We start from the raw sequence: 17,001 nt of genomic DNA, 5'->3' as shown, positions 1-17,001 counted from the left end.
TATAGGGAAGTGGTACCTGCAAAAAGTTAAATATAAAAATATAGTTATAGGATTTTAAATATCTATTAGAGGGTAATAAATTTAAGTATACAGGGTTGTTCATAAAGTCAAAGGCACATCGAAGTTTCATTTTTTTTTAAATAGAACCCCTGTACATTATTAAATATTTCAATTATTCGTTCAATTTAAGCAAAATCGAAATACACACAATGTCCTCATACCAACCGTTTCCGAGTTATTGACTTTTGAAAATATCACTTAAACAATTTGATTTAATTAATTTCGATATGTTCAGTTTCATTTAACGATGCCATTTTGCCAAAACTGTGATACTTAATAACATTTGACATTAGTCCTCAAATTAGCATTTATAGATGTATAAAATGAGAGTATAGCAAGTCTGGAAATTAAAAAAAAAGTTTCGTTTAACATTTCAATTCTTCAATTTATATACATTGTGTATTACGATTATTGTTTTAAATTGAAGGAACAATTGAAATATGCAATAATATACAGGGGGTTTCATTTAAAAAAAATAAAATTTGATGTGCCACAACTTTATGACCGACCCTGTATACTTAAATTTACTAGTAGTTAATATACATTAAAAAACCCATTACAACAGTATCACAGTTTCGATAGAATGGCATCATTAAATCAAACCAAATACATCGAAATTAATTAGATCGAATTGTTTAAGTGGTATATTCAAAAGTCAATAACTTGGAAACGGTTGCTTTGAGGTATATTGTGTGTATTTCGATTTTTGCTTAGAATTGAAGGAAGAATTGAAATATGTTATAATATACAGGGGGTTCTATTTAAAAAAATGAAACTTTGACGTGCCACGACTTTATGAATGATCCTGTATACTTAAATTTATTACTCGCTGATATTTAAAAATCCTATAACTTTTGTATTTAACTTTTGCGATACCTCCTATATTTTACCTAATAATCGACCGTTTCCATACATAAAAGCGACCCCTGTAACTAACTATAAGTGTGTGCTAACCCTAACTAACTATGTGTGTGTAGCGAAGAAATGTCCATATCGTCTAAAAAAATAATGTACAGACTGTGTCAAAAATTACGTAAAGATATTGATTAACAACATGACTGTTTACTACAAAATATACAGGGTGGCTTATTAACTGACCACCAAAATCACCTCAAAAAAATTACGACTCTTTATCTAAGAAAAATTTTTCCATATTTTTTATAATTAGAATATATCAGTCTTATTCAAATTATAATAAACATATCTTCATACAAACCCATTTTTTAGTAAATCCATCCCATCACAAAACCGATTCAATGGAATATTTTACTCAATAGAAAAAAACTCAATACGGCCCTGTTTCGAAAATAATTTCCATACAAACCCTAACTAACCAGAGACGGACTACACAGATACTTTTATTTAGTTACTCTTTGCGATATAGAAAAAATGTACACCCAGTTTTTACCTAGCTAAATATAATCCATTCACATTGTTTTTTTTGCTTTTTTCTCCTAGTTATTTACAATAAAAATTTCCACTAGCATTAATAAATGACTTGTTTCTTTATTCTATCTCACACCTTGTTAAGTTTTTGCGTTTTTTTTCGCTTTATTAATATCAGAAAAACTAATGAACTTAACGATGTTATACACAACAAGAAAGATTAATAACACATAAATAAACATATTTTTAAAAGTAAACAGGCGTTTTTTCGAATAATTCACTAAAAGAAAAAGTTATGTGGCACACTCTGTATAAAATAATAAAAATAAAACTGTGATTGTAATATAGGAACGAGAAAATTAAATAGCACCTTTCAAAAACAACGATGAAATATATAGACAGTGATTTTACTTTAAACGTGAAAAAAGACGAAATAATTTAGGTTATTTTTCATATGTTCCATGAACGTATAATTGGGAAATACTGATATATTTCATATGTTCTGTGTGAACATATCACATATTAATGTTTTTATAGGTTCTGAATGATTTATACCACAAATGCTATTTTTCATATCTTCTAAAACACATAATTTTGATATATTTCATATGTTCAGTGAACATATCAATTATATCAATTGGAAATGATATAATTTTACTTTATTTTTCATATGTTCTGTGGATGTATCATTTGTAACACTGCCACTTTTCATATGTTCTTGAATAGCGTGATTATACAATTTTTGACACTCTCATATATTTCATGTGCTCAGCAAGCACATCATAAATAAAACTATGTTTTTCATAACTTCTGTGAATATTATGATTTACACTACATTGATATTTTTCATATATTCTGCAAAAATATGATTTATAACACTGAAAAAATCATATATGTTCGGTGAACATATGAAATAAATACGTTTTCATATGTTTTAAACTGGAACACTCAATGCATTGAAATATGGTTGAGTGATATATGATCAAAAATATCGAAGTAATATTTAAGTTTAACCTTTGAGCTATTATATTTATTATTAATGTTTTTTAATATATTATCACAGGCTTAAAATAGCTTTTTTGTCTTGCACAAAATACTTTTTGCAACTAAAAATTCAAGCAAAACAATATTGTTTGGTATATCTATGTTCACAATCAAAATAAAATCACTGCAGATGCCCCATTTATTACCTAAAAAAGAATAAAAAATCTCTCGAATTCACGCGCTTTTCATACTTACACCCGATTGTTACTGTACAAAATATAATTAATACATATGACACAACCAAAAATGCTTAATAAACGAACATAAATTCACGTCACTTTTATTAGGTTATGTAGTGTTTATGACGAAAAAAAAAATATATTTGTGAGAAAGCTTGCAAGAAGGAGGGAGGATAAATCGATATTTACTAAAGGAGTTGAGGGGGACTTAGTCCCTACATACAATCGAGAAGGAGTGATGTCAAAAGGATATGATAGAACCACAGATATTAAAAGGTATAGGTAGAATACAGAAAAATATTATGTATAAATATCACAGAAAAGCTTAATTATACAGAAGCTAAATTTTTAAGACCTTGAGCGCGAATATTTTAGAAATTAAAACTCACTTTGTATACTGGAAGAGTGCAGAAATTTTTCTTTAAAAAAATATTTTTTTCAAACGTCACAAAAATATTAATTTTGGCGACATGATTGACAAAAAGTAATTTTAACGCCTAAGCATAAAAGTAAAGCACTTTTACGCCTTTACTTTTTACAAAAATACTGAAAATATATTATGAGCGTAACCACAGGTTCTCGATATATAATTACATATTCTACAAAGTTTTTTTATATGAATAATTCTGAAAATAATATAAATATTCTTTTAAATCTTTTTATATGATTTGGAACGTTTGAAATTGTTTAAAAAATTGTTTATTGGCGTTTGAAAAAAACAGCAAAAAAGTGTAGTTCTGATTTGAGGAAGGGCCGACTTTTGCGTGGCTCGCCTGTATGCCAAATGTACAACCTCGCCACAAAAAGTGTCATTTACCCTAATAAAAGCACAATATACTATTATTAAAAGAACATTTAATCAGTTAAAACAGTTAAAAATACAATTTAACATAAAATTATACAGTGATTACAAAGGATAAAAGTGGAAATATTAATGAGGGATGGCATCTAATGTCCATAAAAATATTACGTCGATTTGGGGAATCTTTGAACCGACCAGGACAAGACACTAAAAACATTAGGCGATCAAATCTATTTTTCCAAGGCTCCTTGATTTAAAAATTAGTGTTTTTAACACAGCCATGGCTCTCAAGATTGAAATTTAAATGGAATTTGTTTTGAGCGAATATGTCAAAAGCTGACATATGATATGTCATTCGATTCAGAATGTCATTTTCTATCGAATAAAGTAAAAAAATACCGAGGGTGCCATTTAAAAATCAAAAGTTGTAGCCATTTCTGCAAAACAGGAAGTGACCGAAAACAATTAAATACGTCAATCAATCCTAATTTATGGCCATATACTAACACACCAAATCACTCGTTTTTTATCTAAAAAATAAAAGAGAGTTATAGTGGTGAGCCACTTTTGAGACGTTGCCCGGTATATCATCCCTGATATCAGAAAAATTAAAATTTGACAACCAACCAGTGTAAATTACAGCCTAGGAATGTAGAATACTTGGGAAGGGTTAATCACCGCGACCTTACAGATCTGTTGTATCTCTCCCTTTCTTGAGTCATAACGAGTTATAACGCATTATACAGTCCCACTATTTACAGCCTAAAAGACGACAAATTCATTTAAAAATTTGGCGAAAAATTGCCAAGTGTTGCTTCTGTATAACTAGGTAATTTTGTGATAATATTCTATACCTATCTGTTTTTCAGCCTTGGATAAATTTTGACATTTTGTTAAAACACTGATGTCTGTTATTATTTTTTTTAAAATTCTGTACGAATTTTGTATCTAAATTTATAGATCACAGTTTAATCTACCATCATAGATAAAAAGAAACAGGCTTAGATTGAAAGTGCCCATAAGACAATGTAAATACTATTTGGCACTATTCTACAACGGTCGCTCTCCAAAGCTTTTTATAATTTCGGAGCGGTTCGGCTTTTTTCGGAATTATGTCCCAAATATTATTTATTCAAATTTATTATTACTTTCTTGTAATTTTTTAAATAAAATATAGTGTGTTGCATATAAGAAACTTTATTTTATATAAGGACATGTATGAAATACCTATGAAACATTGGAAACCGACATTATGCCACGATCCACGATGGTTTTTGCAGTTCACACAGCTTTTTAAGTTATCCCATTAAAAAATGCCACTCTTTCACAATTATCACGGGTTTGAGTAAATAAAATTTAAATTAAACTCACAAGATAGCAATAATTACTTTGAAAATGGACGCTTTAAACACTTTTCAAATGAGTGTTTAAATTTTGATTGATTTTTTAATTTTGAAGATTCTGACTTTGACAAGAGAAAATTATTTCCGTTCTTGTTTGCGGTTGTTCTTAGCAACTGCTATAGCAGCGCCCTACAACGTATGCGCTCCAAAACAATAATTATATAGTTTTGGCGGCCATTCCATTCTAAACTTGTTTCCTTTATCTATGATCTACATATATTTTTAATGTCTGTGGTTAAAACTAAGTAAACGGAATGCTTACTACATTTACCCTGCAATTTTAGTACTTGTCCGAGACAATTGAACTACTCGGAGCAGTTCACAACACTTCTATAGTCACGTCCAAAAAACCATACCGAAGAAAAAGTGAGACAGAAAGTGAGTTTTCCAAAATGACTTTCGTAATATTAATATTTTTCCCATTTGTCATTTTTTACTCCACTATAATATTTCTTCCTACTTTTCATCTTTATGATACATCTCTAGATCTGCCTTCCAACAAATCGTGTTTTTCCTTAATCCTATTGTCTACCTTAGTTGAGCGCTCGTATTTTTGCCTCCTTAAGATTAACAGTCGGGTTGTCCACGTGATCGGTGGAATACAGATCGTCTCTGTCGTCTCACATTTTTCTGGTCTCTTTTCACCTTCGTTAGTAGAAAACAATGAACGAATACAAAACCTAGTCCTAAATCGCTAGGGTGTCGTGTCTCTGATACAGAGAAACTTCGCAATCAGGCACTCAATCGTCCCTGAAAAAAAATCGCAATCCATTAAAGAAATAATCTTTTGGAAGCACATAAAAATAATAATAATAATAGCTCTCGTATATAGCGTTTAACGCCTTGGGAGTAGTAAGGTACAGCTTGCCATGCTAGAGCTGTTCGGTATACAAGGAAGGTAATGTGGCTAGCACTACGCTTCAACCGCCTATTATTACCTCAGGGATTGTGAATCCCAAATACTCATTTAAGGCTGAGTCGACCTAGGTACTCAAACTATTTTTATTTTAATAAAAATAGTCGGCTGATGAAATGCCGTGTAGGATTCGAACCCACTACCTTGAGATTTGGTAGACTGAGAGCCTGTACCTCTACGCCACCGGGCACCATTAAATATTTAAGCACATAAAATCAATACGAAATTTGAACGTATAGAGGCTTGGTGCATTTCACTGATTTTAAAAATTCCGACTGCAGCGCTCGATACGTTTATGTGTTATAATATTTAAGTATTTCTGTTTTTACTAGTGCAGTTATTGAAACTATATAAACACTCAGGTACGAGGTTTGTGTGATGTAACGCTGTTTCAGGTAGTAAATATTAAGTGAAAGAACCCGAACTGAGTTGTCTTTCGTGTTAGACAATTTCAAATGTTAAATGTAAATTGCCGAAAAATGTTAACGCGTAATTAGGGGCATTCCTGTGTGCAATAATATTCAATAACTCTTTAAAGTAATAACATTCAATAACTTAGAATATTCATAATTCAAATAACATAAAATAAACGGATTCAATTAGAAACTCTCTCTTCTTCGTCTGTTTATTCAATAGTAAGAATTAGTGTAAACCACCCAAGTGGCATTTTTGGACACATTTAGGTAATGTTTCTAATAATTGTGTCTGTGCCTTGACACAAAATGGACACAAATAGGAAACATTTTCGAAACCTACATATTTTATATGGCTTGATTACATGTTGTGTTTCCAATTGGTGGCACTAGCCGTTCTCTGAAATGTTTCGATGCGGAATCAAAACTTTAAGAGGAAATGTTTCAAAACATTTTTTGCAATTTGTATCCAAGATGTTCTCGTTTTCAACAGCCACTGTTTCTAAATGTGAAAAAACAAAATACCAAACTAAAATAGTCTATGTCTGTGTGTGGATTTCAAAATGAAAATAACCATCAACACAACAATGTTGACCTCTGCCATATTTTTTTGTCTTTAAGATCTTTGTTTTAGATTTTCTGGCACAAAATGTCTGCAAAAAGAAAATCATCGTGTAATTTAATAATGTATTTCTTCTATTGTTAATGCCCCTTTTATATATCATTATATGTAGCTACAAAATATGTTTGTTTCAAATAATAGATTTTTATCTATTTATTATTTTATCTATTCTATTATATTTTTTTATCTTTATATATTATATACTGTACTATTATATATTTATATATATTAATAATACATTTTTTATTTCTATATCATAGTTCTGGAAATAAAAATATATTGTCAAGGTTTATATAGCGCTAAACTGTATTACTGGTTGCATAACTGCATTACTGCTACATAACCGCAACGTGCATTGAGGAACCTGGCGAATTCGCCAGAAAGTAAAAGAAAATTACAGAATTTTTAGAACGTTCCAGAAACACTCGCCAGAGGGTATATAAAGGCCTGCGCTTGGCAACAATTAGAGTCTGAAGTTTGATAATAACAGTGGAAAACGGATTTTGTGAAGCACCGGATTAATACTGGTCATGCTCAGCCGATTCGACAACGTCCTAGAAGGGTGCCCCTTTCCAAACAACAAGAAATGGAGACAATGGTAGATAAGATGCTAGAAGATGGAGTTATCGAAGAATCATCGAGTCCATGGTCATCTCCTGTTGTTTTGGTGACGAAGAAAGATGGTAGTACACGATTCTGCGTGGACTATCGGAAGCTCAATGACGTCACTAAGAAGGACAGCTACCCACTGCCACGTATAGACGACACGTTAACCACACTGGCAGGTTCGTGCTGGTTCTCCACTCTCGACTTAAAGAGTGGATACTGGCAAGTTGGTCTGGACGAGGAAGACAAAGAAAAGACGGCTTTTTCTACAGGAAACGGACTATACCAATTCAAGGTCATGCCGTTTGGATTATGCAATGCTCCAGCCACTTTCGAACGTCTCATGGAGGTGGTGTTAAGAGGATTAACTTGGAAAACGTGCTTGGTTTACCTCGACGATGTATTGGTTATGGGAAGAACTTTTGAGGAGCATTTGCGAAATTTAGAAGAAGTCTTTGGCCGCATACGGAATGCTCACCTGTACTTGAACCCGAAGAAGTGTAGCTTATTCCAGCGACAAGTGGAATTCTTGGGTCATGTAGTCTCGGCAGACGGAATTTACACCGACCAGAAGAAAATCGCTGCGATCAAGGATTGGCCTAAACCTCGCGACAAACATGAACTTAGAGTTTTCTGGGTTTATGCACCTATTACAGAAGATTTGTCAAGGGATTTGCCAATATAGCTGCACCCTTACATAGACTTACAGGTGATGAAGTCGGCTACGAATGGAACACCGATTGTGATGTAGCCTTTGGAAGACTTAAGGCGGCTTTATGTTCAAGTCCTATTCTAGCCTACCCGCAACAACAAGGGAGGTATATCCTGGATACCGACGCCAGCAATATCGGCATAGGTGCAGTGCTATCACAAGTGCAAGATGGCGAAGAACGAGTGATAGAATATTACAGTCGAGTTCTATCCAAACCAGAAAGGAATTACTGCGTTACCCGGAAGGAGCTGCTAGCAATTGTGAAGGCAGTTGATCATTTTCATAAATATCTGTACGGCCAAGAATTTTTAATTAGGACAGATCATGCGGCTCTCAAGTGGCTTATGGAGATGAAACAACCTGAAGGTCAAATAGCACGATGGCTCGAGAAGCTCCAGCAGTATCACTTTACCATCCAACATCGTGCTGGAAAGATGCATGGTAACGCAGACGGTTTATCCAGAAGACCCTGTCAAACTGATTGTAAGCACTGCTGTAAAACGGAACAACGTGAAGGCACTGTCATCATAAGGAGTTTTTGCTTGGAACCGATGAACAGTGGACGACGACACAATTGAGGAAAGATCAAATGAGAGGTCGAAAGTAAGAGTGGGATAAAATTTTGTTCAAAGCAAAAGTGGGCTTAAATTTTCTCTAAGATCAAAAATAGCATATACATCACAACTTTGGGCAAAGTGAATCGAATATTAATCAGCGCAAAAATGATTCGACAAAATATTCAGGGCAAAAAGCTATAAATATATAACGTTTCTGCGCTAAAAATAATACGTAGATTGATAGACGGATAAGAAAATGGTTCTTTTACCTCTGCGCTGCCGGCTGGCTTATGTACTACTCAGAGGGATCGTTTTATAATCTATTGGTATTGAGTGCTGTTTCATTATGGAGCGGACGTGCGGACCATCGTGGACCATTGTGTGTATTTTTAAGAATTGACGGAGTACTCACCTGTAGATCGCGTTCATTAAGCGAACAAATACCATGAGTATTGAATGTATGAATACTTTTCACATGGCGCGGATGATCCGTCGATATCGCCAAGGGATCGACGGATCGGCTGTTGGACGAAATCATGCGGGCGGACCATCCGCGCCCATGTCAAAATACTCATACAAGCTCATAGTACCTCTTCAATAAACGGACGGTCCGCGCGACGCCGGACGGCCCGCTCCATGTGAAACGGCACAACAGGGACGACCAGCGCGGACGGTTTGAGCAGAATGTCCGCCCGTGTAAAACTGCACTTCATACTAAATTTTATTTCGTGTTTTGCACCTATTTTAGTGTGTTGTTTATCTTTCTTGTCTATGGTGTTGTTCAGTATGGCAAAGCATTCTAGCAGAGCTGCAAGCTCACAGAAAACTTAAGTCTTTTTTGACTTAAATCATTTTAGTGACTTAAGTCATTTGATTTTAAGTCGATAAATCAAATGACTTAAGTCATTTCATTTATTTCGAAAGATGACTTAAAATACTTAAATCTTTTTTAACGACTTAAGTTATTTTAAAAAGATTTAAATCTTTTAAAAGATACAATATGACCGAAAGAACGGCGTCAGATGACTATGAAATATGAAGTTCGCTGTCATTTTATATGTAAAATTATATGGGGAATGTCATTGATGTTTATTTCAAGCCAACTGGATGCCGTTTTTTTTTTATCATACGGTATATACCTATTGATATAGTAATTATTTATATTTTTTTGCTTCACTACTTGCTGTACTGTTGTTTATATAATTTTTTGTGTTTCCACACACATTTTTTTATACCTATAAGATAATGAGTTTGATATTACAAAACACAGTATTTTAGTTATAGGAAAATATAGAAGCCCTAACGGCTCGAAATTTTCAAAGTGAAGAATATAATTATACAAAATTATTTCCATTGTCTAGATGTGCACTTCCGAATATAACTTGTTTAGTTTATATCTGGTCGGCACCTTTTTGACTTCGGCACGCGCTTTGATATCACACACACGACCGCCGCCGCCGATGCCATTTGAAGAAAAATATATTTCATAGAAAAATTAAATTACTCCCTCTTTTTATGCGATTTTTCGAAAAGAAAATGCGGACTGGGACCATATTACGTATTTGGGCATTGATTGTGTCCGCACGTGTAATACGGAAGAATATAATATTTTTATTTGTTTAATATTTTTTTGAATTTTGTTTTATTTTTTATTTAATATAATTTATTTACGAATTTGTATTTTGAAAAAATAAATTCAGTGTTCAGTGACTTTAAGGATAATAGATAAGTAAGTACACTTAATTTCCTCATTTCATTAGTAGAGTAAAAATAAAATAAATTTGTATGTATAAGGTCTGTTTTAAGTAGCAAGAAATGACTTAAGACTTAAATCTTTTTAAAACTGATTTGTTGCAGTTCTGGCATCTAGATCTGTTGCAGTTCTGGGTCTAGACCTAGACTTCGTCATGGAGGCCACCGAGGAAGGTAATATAATTACATTTTACCCTTATAATATAAATTCTTTTATATTTATATTCTAACAAGGAGTTTACTATAATACACATACCGGGTAGTGCATCGTCGTTTGCTCCCCTGTTTTTTTTACAGCAAAGTCGTAAATAAATTATTTAATTTATTTTATTTTATTTTCAAAGTCGTAAATAAATTTTTAAATTACTTAATTAAAATTTAATTAAGTAATTTAAAAAAGATTGCATATATTTTTATATTAAAACCGAACTGGTAACAATCAAACACCAGTCAAAAATTGACATACGTTAGGTTTACAAACTATAATTTTGTCATTATCAAAAGTAATTTAATTTTAATAAAATTTTAATATTCAGGGGAAATTAACCGAAACATGTCAGATACACTGTCTAAGCTATTTCCCGCGTAGTACTATTTTTTATCATGCTTACTTTTTCTTTAAGTGTAATAAATTATTACTAGTACTGAATATTAGAATTTAGTTGTTTGAAAATGACAGTGGCAACTTAAGGTACCTATGTCGATTCGATCGACCTTTTGAATGTTGGTGTTTGATTGTTACCTGTTCAGTTTTAATTTAAAAATAGATGCAGTTTTTCTTAAATTACTAAAAATCGGCTTGTCCAAAATGGTTTAAATTTAGCACGTGTGTTTACCAATCGTAAACCTTTAAAAAATCTATTTACTACTTTGCTATAAAATCAATAGGGGAGCCAATATTTGAACAGTTCAAAATTTGCATGGGATTTCCTCTTTCCAGCGAGGATGCACCACCCGGTATATAGAGGGTGTGCCGAATCGCGTAGAGATATTATCTTCAACAGCATATTTTATGGCTAAATATAATATTTTTTCATAGGAATGATAGTTCAGTAAGTACGGCTTATTAAGGGAGCTATGCACCCCCCCCCCTAAAGGCGTCATCTTGTAGACGTTTTTTTCTTAAATGTTTTCTAAACTGTTTATAATAAAAATATAAAATTTTGCCAGATCAAGTAAGCTCTAAGTTCTGCAACTAGTGCTGTTAAGAGGATGAAAATATTTCTCACAGCGGCGCGGTGCCGCAGCTGAGTAGTGGAAAGGGAATAATTAACTTGACTTTTTTTACGACAATTTTCATGCAAAATTACTACATAAAGGTACCTTTTTATGTAGTAATTGTATAAAGTTTATTAAAACTTGCCTTAATGAGCTGTACTGGAGTATCATCATTCATACAAAAAATATTATTATTTTTAGTCATTAAATGGCTAAACAAATGGCTATGCCGTTAAATTGTTTGCGAAATTCGAGACACCTTGTATACAGGGTGTCCCAGAAATAAGTGCAAGTATTTTAAGGAGTGGTTGATCTGGTGAAAAGAAACATTTTTTCTCTTTTAAGTCCAAAATAACCGACATATTGACTTTGAAAATTTAAACAAAAAATTCTTTTTTTGTTTAAATGGACCACTGGATCTTTTCTGGATTTTCTTTTATGTAAATTTAATCTACTGCCTATGTTGCCATATTATCAAGAAATTATATTTTTACTTAAAACTAAAAAAAATTTCAAAGTTTTTAAAAAAAAATTTAAATTTAAAAAAACCATTTTCGCAGTTACCAGTTACAATACTTATTTCTGGGACATCCTGTATAGGTTATGACATTTTTTGGGTTACTTTAAATTTTACATTTTTTGTTTGCTACTATTTTTTTGTACAAGTTAAATTATAAGTTAGCAAGTTTTGCATAATTTTTTTGCTTTCAAAACTTTCATAACAAGAAATGAATAATATTTGGAATTTTTTATCGTCACAATAAATTCTCATATTTCTCAAAATCTTGTGCCAAAATTCAGAATTCAACAATATCAAGTGCACTTTATTTCAAATGACCTCGTACACGATGATAAATATAAATTATTATATTGAAAAGGAATTTTTTGTAGGAATGGATCAGGATTACCATCCATCTGATCGCGACATAGGCCCGGAAATAAGTGACATTGATGGTGAAAACGATGAAGGTATCTCAATTATTGTCTATTAATACTATCTAATATGTACTTACTTGTATTTAGAATAATTGCCATGAATTTTGATAAAAAGTAACGAACTTTGAAAAAAATCGAAAAGAAATGAATTTTTGTCATTTTTTATTTGAAGGCGATATTCACCGATTACATAATATCTTTCTTTTGTTTTAATTTTGGCATGCGTTGTTCCAGGTCTCTATTTATGTAATACCGTATGATCGAAAAAAAATGGCGTCAGGAGTGGCTATGAAATGAAGATCCTTTTCATTTTATATGCAAAATTATATGGGGAATGTTATCGATGCTCATTTCCAAGCCAACTGGATACTGTTTTTCTTTCGATTATACGGTACATGTATGTACAACAAACGCAATCGTAATTTCTCCGATAAAACAGAGGATATAAAAATTAAAAATTGTTTTTTATTCTTGATCTCGTTTTTTCTAATTACTTAAAGCTTTTTAAACAAAAAAGAACGAAGAAAAATTTGTAAATGATAAAATTGGTCTTTTAACTTTATACTATTGTGTTATAATTAATTTAAATGATCTGCTCTAATTACAAATTTACGGTCATAGTGTACTGTATTTAAATTTAAGTATTCGCTTTCTGTTTTAGAAAAACCGCAACCAGTGAAAAAGGTCTCTCGAAAAAGGCAAAGACAACCGCAACTCCATAAGAAGAGCATAGCCAAGGAGAACGTTGAAAGAGGACGTGAAAGAGCAACTCTTAAAAAGATCATTCCTGCTAAAATATTTCAAGGTCAAACGTTGTGCAAATGCAAACCTCTTTGTTCTTCGAAAATTGATATTACCCGACAAAATACAATCTTTAACAGCTATTGGAATATTGCAAACCACTCGCAAAAGATTGCATTAATCAGAAATTCTGTGGATGTTCGCCCTGTTCGTCCAAAAAGTGATCAATTTTTACCACTTATTCCGAAAAAAAACCGTAAAGTCACTTTTCAATATCATTTGGCAGACAGCAATGGCATCCCACATAAAGTTTGCAGGGATTTCCTGCAAAATTGTTACCAAATTAGTTCTTCAACGTTGAATAGGTTTGTCACTTCAACAACATCAAACCCCAGTGGCGAAGAAAGAAGAGGGAAATCGAGTTCCGCAAATCGAACCAGCGATGAAGCAAGAAATATAGTTCGAGCTTTTATAAACAAATTTCCAGCATACGAGTCGCACTATGGGAGGTCTTCATCGCAAAAAAAGTACTTGCATATGGATCTCAGCGTTGCTGCAATGTACAGGATGTACTTAAAGCAATTCGAGGATGTACAACATAAGAAGCCTGTATCTGAAAATATTTTTCGTGAAATTTTCAATCATGACTTCAACTTGAGCTTCAAAAAACGCCATTCAGATACCTGTAATGCTTGCAATACGTTTAAGGCAAACAAAGACAACCAAAATCTGTCAGAAGAAGAAAGGAGAACACTCACAGAGTCCAAAGAAGCGCATGATGCCCTTAGAGAACAGATTTTCAAAGAATTCAAGCAAAACGTAAATCAAACCTCCGAAGACACCATTGTCTTGACGTTTGACCTCCAAAAAGTGTTAGATACACCCTCTTTGTCAGACAACGTTGCTTATTATAAACGACAACTTGCAACATACAATCTTTGCATTGTTGACGAAAAAACACACAAAGGTAAATGATTATAAATTCAATCACAGGTTCTATCACTAAAAAAATAATAAATAACATAAAATAATCGATTATGTAAATAAATATACCGGGTGCGCCTCAAAAGTGGCTCACCCCCTATAACTTTTTTATTCTTTCAGATACAAAAACGAGATTTGGTATGTTAATATATGACATAAATTAGGATTGATTGACGTATTCAATTGTTTTTGTTCACTTCCTGTTTCACCGGAAATGACTACAACTTTTCATCTTTAAATGGCACCCTCGGTATTTTTTTACTTTATTCGATAGAAAATGACATTTTGAATAGAAAAACATATCATATGTCAAAAAATGTCTATACCTATGTGGCGGATTCATCTCTCCAAAAAAATCCTGTTTGGGTATTTCGCCACTCACTGCAAGAAAAATCTAAAAAATAAAAAAGTTATTTTTTGTAAACACTACTGGCGTTAATGGATAGGACGCTTTTTGTCAGTAGTTGAGTTTACAGTAACACAAATTTGCCTAACGAACAAAAAAAATGCTTAACGTTTCGGAAAGTTTTTTTTTTAATCATATGTCAACTTTTGACATTATCGCTTAATAAAAAATCGTATTTTAAAATTCAATCTAGAGTGCCATGGCTATGTTAGACACATTAATTCTTAATCAAGGAGCCTTGGAAATATAGATTTGATCGTCTAATGTTTTTAGTGTCTTGTCCGAAAAGAAAAATACACAAATCGTATTTTTAATCATATCTCTTTTTTTATTTCGAAAAAGTATTTTTTTACGAATAATTTGATACCACACACTTGGTATTTCGAGTCAAATTTTCGTTACGAACCGCAAGTTATATTTTTAAATAAACCATATGCGAAATGCCAAAAGTTGACAATGATACGTCATTCTAATCAGAGTGTTATAAAGTAAAAAAATACCGAGGGTGCCATTTAAAAAATAAAAAGTTGTAGTCATTTCCGGTGAAACAGGAAGTGACCGAAAATAATTGAATACGTCAATCAATCCTAATTTATGTCATATACTAACATATAAAATCTTGTTTTTTTTAACTGAAAAAATAAAAAAGTTATAGGGGTGAGCCACTTTTGAGACGCACCCGGTATAATAAATTTAATTTAAATGTTTAGTATAAAAAATGTTTTTTTTGTTCCAGCTTACATGTATGTATGGTCAGAGAACGTAGCCTCCAGAGGAGCTCAAGAGATAGGATCATGTATCTTGAGACACTTGCGTACATCTATTCCAGAGGACGTACAATTCGTAAAGCTATATTCTGACTGCTGCGGAGGGCAAAACAGAAATATAAAATTGTCGTTGATGCTGAAACATTTTCTTGCGTCAAGTGATCTAAAGCTCATTGAGCACAATTTTTTCTTATCGGGTCACAGCTACAACAGTTGTGATCGCAACTTTGGTCTTATAGAACGCGAAAGGAAAAAATTCGATGATATTGAAACCCCGGAAAAGTGGATTCAAATTATACAGAATTCTAAAGTCAAAGAACCAAAGTTTCAGGTGACAAAAATGGAAAAAGAACACTTTTTCACATCCAAAGAATTGGAAAGCATGATTGTGAACAGAAAAACTGATGTTTTTAAGCAGAAAATAAACTGGTTGAAAATTAGACAAATTCGGCACGATAAAGAAAAATTGTTTGATCTTTGCCTCAAACACGATAACGATCAGGAATTACGTTGCGTGAACATTGCGCGAAAAGGAGTCAGCGAGGAACAATTCCAGAATTATGAGGTTTCCCTTCTATACCCTACGGGAAATGTTATAACTCAACAAAAATACGATGATTTGATGGCTCTGATCAAGTTGATTGATCCAAAATACAGACCATTTTATATAAAATTACGAACAACAAATGAAAACAAGGATTATGATTTTGCAAGCGGTGATAGCGACGACGAATAAATAAATGAAATAAAAAAAATTTTTTTTGTTATAAATATGCAACATGTATTTATATTCACTTGCTCTCATCAGTTATTTAGTCCAAGAAAATAGGTCTTTAAATACGAAGTTTTGGAAAAAGACTTGATTTTTTTATATAAATTACTTTGAAAGATCCAAAAACGAATTGTGAAAGATTTTTTTAAATTCGCCACCGAGAAGGGGGAAATAAATAAATAAAATTATTTTTTCGAAATTTCGGGGAAACGGTAAGAACTATAAAAATAACATTCAAATAAAAGTTGTGTTGTTCTAATTTTACATAGAAATGATTTCTATACTTTTTTTGCTCAGATCAAAATTAACCGAGATACGATGGCTAGAAGCTAGGGGATGATAGTAAAATTAAAAAAAAACACAAGTTGCTGAAAATTTCATATATTTAACATTTTCATTCAATTTGTTTGGAAAATATAAATTTCTAATAAGATTTTTGAAATTTACCCTGAGAAAGAGTGTAAAAATATACAAAAAGTGTTTTTTTTTAAATTTCAGAGAAATGGTAAGGACATTGAAAAAAAATGTTTCAATAAAAGTTGTCTCCTAGCTTCTAGCCACCCTATCTAGGTTAATTTTGATTTGAGCAAAAAGTATAAAGACCATTTTATGTAAAATTGAACGCTCTACAACTTTTATTTGAAATTTTTTCTAGTCCTTACTGTTTCTCCAAAATTACGAAGAAATAATTTTATTTAATAATTTTCACCCATTCTCTGGTGTGA

The 17,001-nt window shown here is 32.1% G+C and overlaps 1 protein-coding gene across 1 annotated transcript; it reads left to right on the top strand.

Moving 5' to 3' along the window:
* Positions 1-12,203: 12,203 nt before the first annotated feature.
* Positions 12,204-16,334, top strand: LOC115886267. Its single transcript, XM_030905360.1, has 3 exons — positions 12,204-12,639; positions 13,268-14,314; positions 15,474-16,334. Exons 1-3 carry the CDS (start codon positions 12,504-12,506, stop codon positions 16,238-16,240), a joined length of 1,950 nt encoding a protein of 649 aa, XP_030761220.1. The 5' UTR covers positions 12,204-12,503; the 3' UTR covers positions 16,241-16,334.
* The last annotated feature ends 667 nt before the right edge of the window (positions 16,335-17,001 follow it).

Source organism: Sitophilus oryzae, unplaced genomic scaffold (genome assembly GCF_002938485.1).
Source record: "Sitophilus oryzae breed Bouriz unplaced genomic scaffold, Soryzae_2.0 scaffold_476_pilon_pilon, whole genome shotgun sequence".
Classification (NCBI taxonomy): Eukaryota; Metazoa; Arthropoda; class Insecta; order Coleoptera; family Curculionidae; genus Sitophilus; species Sitophilus oryzae.
This window is presented reverse-complemented; position numbering and strand designations above follow the sequence as displayed.

Excerpts from the sequence above, each read along its gene's own strand:
- LOC115886267 (XM_030905360.1), top strand. The coding sequence starts at position 12,504 with ATGACCTCGTACACGATGATAAATATAAATTATTATATTGAAAAGGAA. Across the intron at positions 12,640-13,267 it reads TGATGGTGAAAACGATGAAG|AAAAACCGCAACCAGTGAAA; the intron begins GTATCTCAATTA and ends TTTCTGTTTTAG. Across the intron at positions 14,315-15,473 it reads TGACGAAAAAACACACAAAG|CTTACATGTATGTATGGTCA; the intron begins GTAAATGATTAT and ends TTTTTGTTCCAG.